We start from the raw sequence: 12,303 nt of genomic DNA, 5'->3' as shown, positions 1-12,303 counted from the left end.
CAGGTGTGTTTGGTGGAGACACAGGTGAGGGCCTTCTCTGATGTTGCTCCCGGGCTTTGGAACTCCCTCCCACTGGAGGCCAGGCTGGCCCCAACTTTGCTGTCCTTCTTCAAGCAGGCGAAGACCTTTCTCTTTAGGCAGGATTTCATTGGAATGACTGGTTGACCAAGGGGATTTTTTTAAAGGGATTATTTCATTCTTTGGTTTTTAATATTGCTCTTAACTGTGAGTTTTAAAATTTGGTATCTGTTTAATGCCTTTTCAATGTTGCAATAATTTAGCTTTTAACTTTGGTTTGTTTGTTTTTTTAATACTGTAAGCTGCCTTGGATTCATTAGGGGAAAGGTTGAATGAATGAATGAATGAATGAATGAATGAATGAATGAATGAATGAATGAATGAATGAATGAATGAATGAATGAATGAATGAATGGTTTTTAAAAAAAGACTTTGATGGGCGTGTTTGGGAGTAGGTATTTCAGAGTGAGGCTGGGAGAATCATTAGTTTCCATTCTCTGGCAGTTTCACATTTAAGAAGTTAAATGCCATGTTGAAATCAGCAAATGTACAGAAGAGCATGGAGCCAAGGGAGATAGGCCCTGGGAATGAACCATGGTTATCTTCCATCCCAAACTCCTTGGTTGGTGTTTAGAAGTACGGGGGAGCAGGTGATTCCCGCTTGTCCATTTTAAAGATCGATCATTCATATGGAAGGGGGTTAATTGGTTGCTCTGTTTCTGAACTAAGTGTCTACGTGTTTCTTAGTCATAAACAGCTAGTCTCTGGGGGTGGGTAACAAGTCCCAGAAGCATGGTCTGTTATGTCTAACATGCAGTGGCATTCAAGAAAGCTCTCTCCCTCTTTCTCTGTACACTTTGATAGAACACACACACACACACACACACACACAGAGAGAGACTTGATAGAAACCAACACACACACACACACACACACACACACACACACACACACTTGATGGAAACCATGACCTTCTGCGTCAGACCCCAGCCAACAGCTTTTCCAAGTTCTAGGCATTTGTGAATGGTAGTGAGGCAAATGCTATTTCACAACGTTTGTTTCTACACATTTTAGTGACCGTGCACTTAAAAAAAGGCAGTAATATCCCACCTTTTTGGCTCAACAGCAAGCATTTTTCAAGAGTTGCCTCTCTTTTTCTAAACCGCTTTCTGACTGGAGTGAGACTTATTGCTTTGCTGCAGTCACTTTTAGGAAATTAAACAATTCCCTCCCCGCCCCACCCCTTCGGATGGTTCTGACGCTCCTTTTTGTGGTGGCCAAACCATTGTAGGCTACAGGGTGAAGAGGTGAAAAGAGTCATTAGGACCATTTTAGCTCAAGCAATTTTCATAAATTCACCTTCCTTCCAGGTTGTGGCTCCCAACAGTTTCCCTGTGATGAAAGGGATTGGAGCCTAAGGTCCTGGCGCAGCTGATGATGTCATCAACCTTACACAACTGATGATGCCAATCAGCCTTACACAGTGTGCTACTGGACTTCAGGCAATATCTTTTGATAGTTAAATGCTGGGGTGTACTGTGGCTTTTTTCTATGGAAACCTGGGAACAGTATGTAGGTAGGTAGGTAGGTAGGTAGGTAGGTAGGTAGGTAGGTAGGTAGGTAGGTAGGTAGGTAGGTAGGTAGGTAGGTAGGTAGGTAGGTAGGTAGGTAGGTAGGTAGGTAGGATGGATGTATGTATGTATGTATGTATGTATGTATGTATGTATGTATGTATGTATGTATGTATGTATGTATGTATGTATGTATGTATGTATGTATGTATGTATGAGAAGAGAAGACTCCCTGGAAAAGACCTTGATGTTAGGAAAGTGTGAAGGCAAGAGGAGAAGGGGACGACAGTGGGTGAGATGGCTGGACAGTGTCTGCGAAGCAACCAACATGAAATTGACACAACTACAGGAGGCAGTGGAAGATAGGAGGGCCTGGCGTGCTCTGGTCCATGGGGTCACGAAGAGTCGGGCACGACTAAATGACTAGACGATGATGTATGTAGGTATTTATTTATTTATTTATTTATTTATTTGACTTCTACCCCACCCATCTAGACCAAAGATCTACTAGTTGGATAAGTACTTATGATCCTCTCTTTGAAAGCTTTAGTGGGCATCCAAATATACAGCAGACAACACTAATTACTTCACTTCTCTAAACCATGTATTTCAATATTCACTGGATGGAGCCACTGCAGATCAGGTGGAATCAAATGGCTATAACCATGCAGTATACACCTTTTCTAAGGGTCCTCTGTAGAGAAGCACATTCAGTCCCTCTCTCACCACATATTCTTACCTTGTCGTCATCATCTTCGTCATCTTCCAAAACAAAGCAATCCTTTAAAAGGGGGGGAAGAGAAGAAGACAGAATGTTAGCCCCTTCCAGAAAGCTGTGTATTTGAACATTGATATGCCACCATTCCACCAATTTTCACCCACAAAGCAGAGAACAAATACCTCAACAGACAGTGCAGAGTAATGGTTAAACAAAAAACCCAACGGTGAGACAGCAACAATAAATAGCATAATTATATCTGAAAGAATTGCTAAATGTTTGTAATTGTCATTAAGTGGTCTGTGTAACACCACAGAAAGGCATCCACCTTTAGCTTCTGAAGGCGAGGAAACCTTGAACCGAGTCTCACTTGAAGATGGGGAAAAATAACATGAAGAAGTTCCTAATAGAGTGGGTGTTTCTTCCAATATGGCCACATGGGCAAAAACAATGGTTATTTCCGGTTATGGTAAACTCATGGAACGGCTTTGTCTTTGGTTAAGTCAACACTTAAGCAAGTCCCATTGACTCTGTGAAACCACGGTAGCTGGAAATGTCCTGAGGGTAGAATTGCAATATGGGAAGTATCTCAGTATTTACAAGTGGCCTCCATGTCAGCTGTGAGGGCTCCGGACATCATAGTGAAACAAGAGGAAGAGCAGTATCAAATTACTATGCATCCTATTAACACACAAAGGATTATGAAGAAGCCCCACAACAAATGGCTACCTTTCGGATAGGTGTATATTCAAGCCATCTTTATGTTGCCTCATAATAACCGCCACTGAAAAGTAACAATAGGACTATGAGAGAAATGGGAAGCTGGGTGGGTGGCCTCTGTAGCAGGTAGATAATCCTACAAACAATAGGGGTGATCGTTCAGCACCCCAGTTTCACAAAACACAAGGTGCCTGCTTAATACATGGAACCAGTGGGTACAGACCACCAGTGAAATGGGAGAGGAGATCATCCCGTAACAGGAACGTTCCTCTAGGTTCCAGACACTGAAGCCCTCCTCCAGAGTAGTCTATCCAACAACAAGACTGGCGGACGCACCAGACACTTAAGTAACCTTGGTGGATCACAGCACAACGTGCTTCCCTCCCAAACATCAAGGGAACCATCCATGCCTTCTTGGCATGCTATCAGCACTTCTGGATATCCCTTGTTACTCCTAATCCTCTGTTATCCCTGCTCATTAAGTTAACCACAATTAATAAATATAAAAATTGAAGGCTTGTATGCATAGAAACATCCTCTAGGTGTGTGTGTACATGAATAGGCTTTTCCCATTTATCATGGCGGGACTCAGGTTCTATGGTAAAGCAATGTCATCATTGCGTACCGTCAAGTCAATTCTAATTTATAGCAAAGATTTTCAGGATTTTCTAGGTAAAGAGTACTGAGCAGTAGTTGACCATTCCCTTCTTCTGGGGACTATGAAGGTTGCCCAAAGCCACACTGTCTGGTTCTTCTGGAAAGCACAAGGGGTGGGTGGGGATTGAACTCTCAGACTCTGTCTCCTCATTAAGCCATCCAGCCAGCTCAGTGAGAATCTGAGAAAAGCTGAGAATCTATGTACAATTCCAACCCACTTCTGTATTTTTTTTTCCTAAATGGCACTTAATCTTCAAGAGGCTCCTGAAGGCTTCTGAGCATATGGAGGCTTAACTGAACTGAGATTTTCTTTCAGGGAGAGCGAGGGGAAATGTCCTTGTATCCCTTACACACTGTACTTCTGCACCCCTCACAGTCCTTCTGAGCATGTTGGTCTCTCTCTTTCACCTCGTTGGGTGCCAAATTGTGTTGGTGTGCAGCCACCTAAGCCTGCGATGAGAGTCATCAAGAAGGGCCAAGGATTAGCAGCAGTACAGAATGCCCCACCGTTCCATCTGCGGTTCTACCCTGACACACGCTCCTGGCAGTGTGAGTTTTTGAGTCTCATCCCTTTGAAAATAAAACAATGAAGATCTACGGTTCTAACTTCCTCGCCCCCCTCCTCAGCCCTCTTTTCTAATTTTCAAGGACTTGAGGCTTTGTGCCTCTCTTGCTTTCTCTGCAAGATAAGAAAACAACAGGACAAAACATCCTTTGTCCAAGTCAACATTTTACATTGAAACAAAACAGATGCTGCCTGATCCTTCTGAAGGCAAGGAGGGCTGGGACTTTATTTCATATTAGTTTAATTCATTGCCAAGTTTTGCTGCTGGTAAGCAGCTTTGTTCTTCCACTGACAAATGAACCGGCTGCCATGTCAAGGCTGAGAATTCTACACTCAGATTGTTCCACTCTTCTCGCTTCTTTCAATGACTGTTTTCTCCCTTTAGGGCCATTACCAAAACATTAGGGGGGCAGAAACGACATTAGCGCCTGTGCAATCAATCTTAGGAATCAGAGACAAAAAATTTATATGACATTATCACTCTGCTTGCTAAACACAATAAGGGAAGGAGGGGGCTATGAAGGGACTCCAGAAGAAACTTGTATTTCGGGATAAATTCTCTACCGTGTATGAAATAAAGCCCCTCTGGTTCAGCCAGAGTGTTTACGTTTTGCATAGACAGACTTTTTTTAAAAAAATGCAATAACATCTTTAAAGTAACATCTTTAAATGAGTAAAATTTGTCAACGTACAATTAAGAGTTACTTAGTTTTTAAATTATAGTATCTAGAAGACGTGACACTGAAATTACAGGAAGAGCAATCCTGGATCAGACATAAAATGCAATAGATTATGCATTAAAACAATTAAACCGACCGACCGACCGACCGACCGACCGACCGACCGACCTTCCTTCCTTCCTTCCTTCCTTCCTTCCTTCCTTCCTTCCTTCCTTCCTTCCTTCATTCATTTTATATACCACTCTTCTGTGAGGCCACTCTGGCAGTTCACAACACAGTGTTGTAATACTGATTAAAACACATTGAATGATTACAAACATTTAAAACTTCAAAAGCACACTTAATTAAAACTGGCATTCAGGGACTCTGTTATGATTGTTAAAAGGCTGCCTAAAGAATTAAGAAATCAATTGTGGCCAGAGTCTCCCAAGGGAGGGCATTTCATAATTTAGGAGCAGCCACAAAGAAACCCGACTCTTGTGTCCCCATCAAACATGCCTGCCCTAGTGATGGACTGAGAGGAGAGCCTCCCCTGATGATTTTCAGACCTGAGAAGGGTCACATGGAGAGATACAGTCCTTCAGGTAGTGTGGCTGATTATAGGTACCAGTACACATGAAGATATTTCCCCAGTCTTGGCACACCTTCATTGGCTTTCTGTTAGTTTTTAAGCTAAATTAAAGGTGCTGGTCAAAACCTATAAATCTTTTGTAAACTGTTAGGTTATATCTGTTCAACGGCACAGATTTTAAAAGAAAATGCCTGTATCCTAATCGCTCCATCCACTTATTTTTTCTGCATCCACTTATTTTACACTTAATGCTTTTGCTGAAAATAATTCCCTTCCAGAACACCTCACCCCAGCCCTAAAAGATTCCACCCATTTCAATGTGCAGGAACCCCAAACAAACTTATCTCAATTGGAAATGACTGAAGCATAGGGAAGAGTTCAAAGCTGCCTTGCATGAGTCTTTAATTCAAGGTAAATTGCAGACAAAAACAGTGTTAAGAGAAATTGTAATGCTGTTTTGAGAATCTAAAGTAATGTTAACACCACAGGCTGGAGATAAGAAATTATGCTTAAGGCCTTTGAAATTAGGATGACAGATTTTCTGTGGAATATATATATGTATACAACTCTCCTCTTCCACTCTCTTGAAGGGTCAAACAGTTTTTACAGTGTGATTGGTTTTTTTAAGCACCATGGGAATCTGCAAAACTCACAGTCACATTAAGACTATGAATGTGTTCACCACAGGTAACAACGCCTGGGCTGCAGCACCCTCAGCAACTTTCTGAAACTCAGAAGAGACATGCTAAGTCTGTACTACAGATAAATCCAAATCAGCAATGTGCTGTATTACTGTGTGTATATATATATAGCTACAAGTAAGTCCCACTCAAAAAGGTTAAACCGCAGAAGCCTCTGTGCTGCAAGGTCAGAAGACCAGCAGTCGTAAGATTGAATCCATGCGATGGAGGGAGCTCCCGTTGCTTGTCCCAGCTCCTGCCAACCTAGCAGTTCAAAAGAATGTAAAAATGCTAGTAGATAAATAGGTACAACCTCGGTGGGAAGGTAAACGGTATTCCTTGTCTAGTTGCATTGGTCATGTGACCACAGAAATGGTCTACGGACAAACACTGGCTGTACGGCTTGGACATGGGGATGAGCACCGCACCCTAGAGTCGGACACGACTGGACTAAATGTCAAAGGGAACTTTGACCTTTACCTAAGCCCCATTCAAGTTTGATTGATTTATCACCAGGTAAGTGTATAGAGCAGGGATAGGGAATGTTTGGACATCTTCCATCCTCCCTGCTGACACTGCAGATGATGAGAGCTGCAATCCAACAACATGTGAACATCCACAGATTTCCTTGGAGGCTGGGGTACAGGATTGCCACCCATGCCACATCTGCAATCCTGCACACAATTATTCAGCTATGATCCTGTACACCCTCATCCCAGGATAAGTACGGCTGTCTTTCATGGTAGACTAGAGTATAGAGGAGGACCTCTGGCCTGAAAGCTTCACTAGTTATCTCTGATTAATGACAGGAGATAAGAATCTACAACACAAAGAGGTTGCAAAGAACTGAACTTCGGTTTATAGCCTCTGAAGCTACTGAATTGGGATTTACTCTAAAGGACGTTTACATAGAATTAAGCTGTGTTGTGTATGTTGGAAAGTTGTGTTGTTTCTTACTCCTAAGCACACATGGCACAGATTTGAGTTGTGTTGCTTGTTGGTGGTGGTGGGGAAGCTGATAAGACTTAGATGAAATGACACCACCATGTGCTTTAGTCCCACCACCTACTGCAAAAAGGATATTTCTCAAGTTGGAAACCAGACTTCAGGCTGAAAATGACTGTCCAACCTGGGGGAACCAAACAGCTTCGTTCTTCTGCTTCCCTGCTTTTATACAAATTCATTACATTTCATGCATACAATTAGAATGTGAAGAACACCCAAACAACTACGTACTTGTTTTCAGTGAGGCAGCCTGTCGCTCTTGGGAGGAAAGTGATGACAAACCTAGACAGCATCTTAAAAAGCAGAGACCTCACTTTGTCAACAAAGGTCCATATAGTCAAAGCTATGGTTTTTCCACTAGTGATGTATGGAAGTGAGACCTGGACCATAAAGAAGGCTGACCGCCAAAGAATTGGTACTTTTGAATTGTGGTGCTGGAGGAGGCTCTTGAGAGTCCCCTGGACTGCAAGGAGAACAAACCTATCCATTTGGAAGGAAATCAACCCTGAGTGCTCACTGGAAGGACAGATCCTGAAGCTGAGGCTCCAATACTTTGGCCATCACATGAGAAGAGAAGACTCCCTGGAAAAGACCCTGATGTTGGAGAAGTGTGACGGCAAGAGGAGAAGGGGACGACAGAGGATGAGATGGTTGGACAGGGTCACCGAAGCAACCAACATGAATTTGACCAAACTCCAGGAGGCAGTGGAAGACAGGAGGGCCTGGCATGCTTTGGTCCATGGGATCACGAAGAGTCACATACATCTATCCGACTAAACAACAACAACCAAAAGCCCATGGCAACACATTGGAACTCCCTGTCAAGACATCATCCGTTTCTGTAGCAGTTCTTTTTTTCTATCAAGAGAACAAGAAAATATGTAGGTTTAAACCCCACCCAAGTTGCTTGAATTTGCACAAAAGGTCTGCGCATAAAACTGCTGTCTTTCTCATTTGTGAAGCAAAGCAAAGGTACAGCACAACCACCAAAAGACTAGTCGATTGATCAAAAAGATGCAACCGATGGTTTTGCTATTTTAAAGTCCACATTTAAAGACAAGGAGCAGCTACTGTAGTTCTTTGCAATGTAAACAATTTGTTTAAAAACATTCTCAGAAATGGAAGAACTCTAATTGTGAGTGCCAGAAAATATCCTGCCCTGCTCAAGCTACAAGAAGCCAGATTTAGGCTGAATATCCCGGGGGGGGGGGGGGAGACTTCCTAGCTGTTTGAGCAATATGACTATGGAACAAATGACCTTGGGAGGTGGCAAGAGCTCCAACACAGGAGGCGTTCAAGAGAAAACTGGACAAACTTCTGTCAGACCAGCTTTGATTTGAATTCCTGCCTTCTAAGTTGTTGGCAAAGGAGGGCTGGTTCTTGCATGAGAGCAAGCCAAGCAAATGGTTATTTACCTATTTTAGAACACTAATATTTGTGGCAATTCAGAAAAGGGCCTCTCTTCTGCAGTGACATCTAATTTTGTTGTTTATTCGCTTAGTCGCATCTGACTCTCCATCTCCCCATAGACCAGAGCACGCCAGGCCCTCCTGTCTTCCACTGCCTCCCGGAGTTGGGTCAAATTGACACCTAATATGTTGGGATTAAGAACCATTTTCCCAGTGGGGGAGGGCTAGATGACAAGGAGATGACATGACAAGAGAATGGCCAGAGACCCTAATGTCACTGACTCCCTGCATATACTCTCAAATTTCTTCCCCTCTTCACCATATTTTCATCTGCTTGTTACTTAGATTTTTCACCTTCTGTGTTTGTCTTCTATCTTCTGAAAACTTTGCTTTTTTAAAATAAACCATCCCTTTTACTGATCTTTTGGTCATTTCCTGTTAGTTATTCTTCTATTGTTCTCAGTTTACCTTTGTTTTATCTGTTTCAGCATTCGTAAGCCTTCCTAAGGGAACTTACAACGTATTAACCCAACAATATTCATAACAGCAAACCCTACAATCCGAATCAAAATGTTGAACAGTGAGCTGTAGCATTATTATCATTATAATTATTTCCTCCATTACCATTATCATTGATTGCCTTAGAATCACTATTATATTATACAGAAAATTAAACAAACAAAATGCAGTAAAAATGAGTTTTAAAAATTTATAAGCATCAAAAGTTTTGGAAACAAAATGCAGATGAGAAGTTAGTTTCAGTTTGCCTTTAATGACAATCTTCCAAAACTTGCAAATGTCTTCACATTTGCAATAATAATAATAATTCCAACATGAGAATAACTAAAATTGACATTTATCCCTCGAGGCCCAGACTTTTGAGTGTTTAATGCTTAAAAAATTTGTACACTAACTCTATTGAATTTGAATTAAGGTTGTCACTACTTTTTTCTCTCCTCCTCTTTCACAAATATGTGGCATGACTCTCTCAGTGCTGGAAAAACCTACATCTAATGGGCTGATTGGTTGCCAATGTAAAGTGTATACTTCCAGTTTTCCGGAAAAATGCAGATTGACACCACAACAGCATTTAAAACTGAATAAAATAAGAAATTTGACCCAGCTCCGGGAGGCAGTGGAAGACAGGAGGGCCTGGTGTGCTCTGGTCCATGGGTTCACGAAGAGTTGGACACGACTAAACGACTGAACAACAACAACAAAATAAGATAAAGCCAAGGGTGAGATGTTTTGATGTACTGCCATCAGTTTCAGTCACACATGTGGAATGGTTATACTTATATAACCACATCGAGGGAGGCCAAACTGGTGAATACAAGGAATCATGCCTTTTTGATGGTAGCCCCTAGTGTCTGGAACAAAATGTCAACAGAGATATGCCGATGCCTTTCCCTCCTTGAGGGTTTTAAGTTCTAATCTTGTAAACCACTCAGAGTAGTGCTTGTACTAATGAGTGGTATATAAACTGAATGAATGAATGAATGAATGAATGAATGAATGAATGAATGAATGAATGAATGAATGAATGAATGAATGAATGAATGAATGGAGAACTGTGATATTTGTAGTAAAATAAAAGTAAAAAATCCCACTCCTAGTCCTAGTCTCTGGCTCCATAAATAACTCACTGAGCTATCCTGCCATAAAAGGTATGATCATCATCATCATCTTAGATCTTCAGAATACCACCATCAGAGATATAAAAAACCGGCATTATTAGGAACAGCATACATTCTGGTGCTGAACTTTAACAGATACAGTGGTGCCTCGCATAATGAGCGCACCGTTTAACAACGAATCTGCATAGCGACCTATTTTTTGGGGTCACTAATGCGATCGCATGGCGATGTTCTGAAAGGGCAAACATCGCATTGCGATGATCGGTAAGCGTTTCAATCGCTTACCGATCTTTGCATTGCGATGTTTTTAGAACAGCTGATCGGCGGTTCCAAAATGGCCACTGGGTGCCCAAAATGGCTGCCGCATGCATTTTCGCGCACTCCCCTCGCTTACTGAGGCGGCAAAAATGGCGGTGCTATGGAGGATCACTGAACGGTGAGTTTGGGCCCCATAGGAACGCATTAAACAAATGGGGTTTTTAGTTCCGTTTAGCGATGTTTCCGGATAGCAACAATTAATCCGGATAGTGACGATTATGCGGGACACCACTGTACTTAGTTTTCTTCATTAAAACTTGTAGCTGTTATAGAATACAAGTCAATGTTTTTATAATTTTGATTGACTGTGCCTGGTGTATAATAATAATAATAATAATAATAATAATAATAATAATAATAATAATAATAATAATAATAATAATAATAATAATAATAATAATAATAATAATAATACCTCCACCAATGTGCCATCAAGTCAATTCAGACTTATGGCAACCCTTTTCAGGGTTTTCCAGGTACAGTGGTGCCTTGCAAGACGATTTTAATTCATTCCGTGAAAATCGTTGTCTTGTGAAAAAATCGTCTTGCGAAGTTCCCTATGCATCGGTCTCAAAAAAAAAAAGTCTTCCGAAGCACAGCCATAGAAAAAAAAGTCTTGTGAGGCACCGTAGTGATTGCAAAAAACAATCGTCTTGCAGGTTTTTCGTTCCACAAGGCAATCGTCTAGCAAGGCACCACTGTAGAGCGTACTCAGAAGTTGTTGACCCTTCCCTTCCTCTAGGGGGCAGCCTGGGGCTGTGGCAGCTTGCCCAAAGCCACCCAGGCTCGATTTTCTCCTGCGATGCACAGCAGGGAATTTAACTCCCAACTTCTGGCTCCACAGCCAGACATCTAATCCACTGAGCAAAAATGTAGGAAACCAACCATCTCCGTTATAGTTCAAGGACAAATCACGATCAGGCTTAAAACATATGGTCCCGTGCTACGTACCTGAGGGTCTTGGGGGCTGGTGACTTTCTCTGGCGTGATCCGGGAGAAGTTGTAAGCGAAAAGCAACAGCAGGGCCAAGGGAACCATGTAAAGTTCAAAATGCCAAACTGTGACCACAAACACCTGAAAGAAGCAAAGGGAGAGAGGAGGATGATTGGGTGGGTGGGGGGAGAGTACTTGGCTCATTTGCATGAAACAAAAGACGAAAAAGAAGAGAACGTTGGTAAAATAAAGCTGTCAAGCTTTTATTCTTACACATCTACATCCTTGAATCTTCATTAACCTCTGAGTCTCACCCCCTTTTTTTATTTTGCTTTCATGAAAGGTAATCAGACTGGAAGCGTTCGGGTCCGTTGTGCCATACATTGTTCATACAGAATGTTAGCATCTTGTTTTTTTTCCTTTTATACTTATTCTATATATGATCTTCCACAAATATGAAAGAAGAGGAATGGAAAAACAGTTTATGATGTCAAATGTACATGTGCACTCAAGAGACACACATATAGTATTAATGCTCATGGAAAATGAAAATAACAAGACGCTGCCCTCCAGCGGAATCAACGTGCAAAAGGGAGATCTTCCATCCAGGGAACGGAGCTCCCCAAAGCAAGGAAAGTGGTTCCAGCCACTCATGCCAAATGAGGCAGGACCCTGGCATTCCACATTGGGTTGCCCAAATATGCTTGGCGTTGTTTCTATTGTTGCTTCTGTTGTTGCTAGTTCTCTTGTTGCCTTTCTGTCTTGCTGTCTGCCCATCTGTACACATCAGCTACAATGAGATGATAGCAGTTACAGGAAGC

At 41.9% G+C, this 12,303-nt stretch overlaps 1 protein-coding gene across 2 annotated transcripts in view; it reads right to left on the bottom strand.

Annotated features, from left to right (window-relative positions):
• Nucleotides 1–12,303, bottom strand: part of MCTP2 (multiple C2 and transmembrane domain containing 2) — a 113,087-nt gene that overhangs the window by 17,132 nt on the left and 83,652 nt on the right. For both annotated transcript variants that reach the window (XM_078380911.1, XM_078380910.1), the window contains 2 exons: nucleotides 11,501–11,623; nucleotides 2,329–2,370 (listed from right to left, as the gene is read on the bottom strand). In XM_078380911.1, the coding sequence (XP_078237037.1) occupies nucleotides 2,329–2,370; nucleotides 11,501–11,623 (165 nt within the window). The remainder of the gene's footprint in view (nucleotides 1–2,328; nucleotides 2,371–11,500; nucleotides 11,624–12,303) is intronic.

Source organism: Pogona vitticeps, chromosome 12 (genome assembly GCF_051106095.1).
Source record: "Pogona vitticeps strain Pit_001003342236 chromosome 12, PviZW2.1, whole genome shotgun sequence".
Taxonomy (NCBI): Eukaryota; Metazoa; Chordata; class Lepidosauria; order Squamata; family Agamidae; genus Pogona; species Pogona vitticeps.
This window is presented reverse-complemented; position numbering and strand designations above follow the sequence as displayed.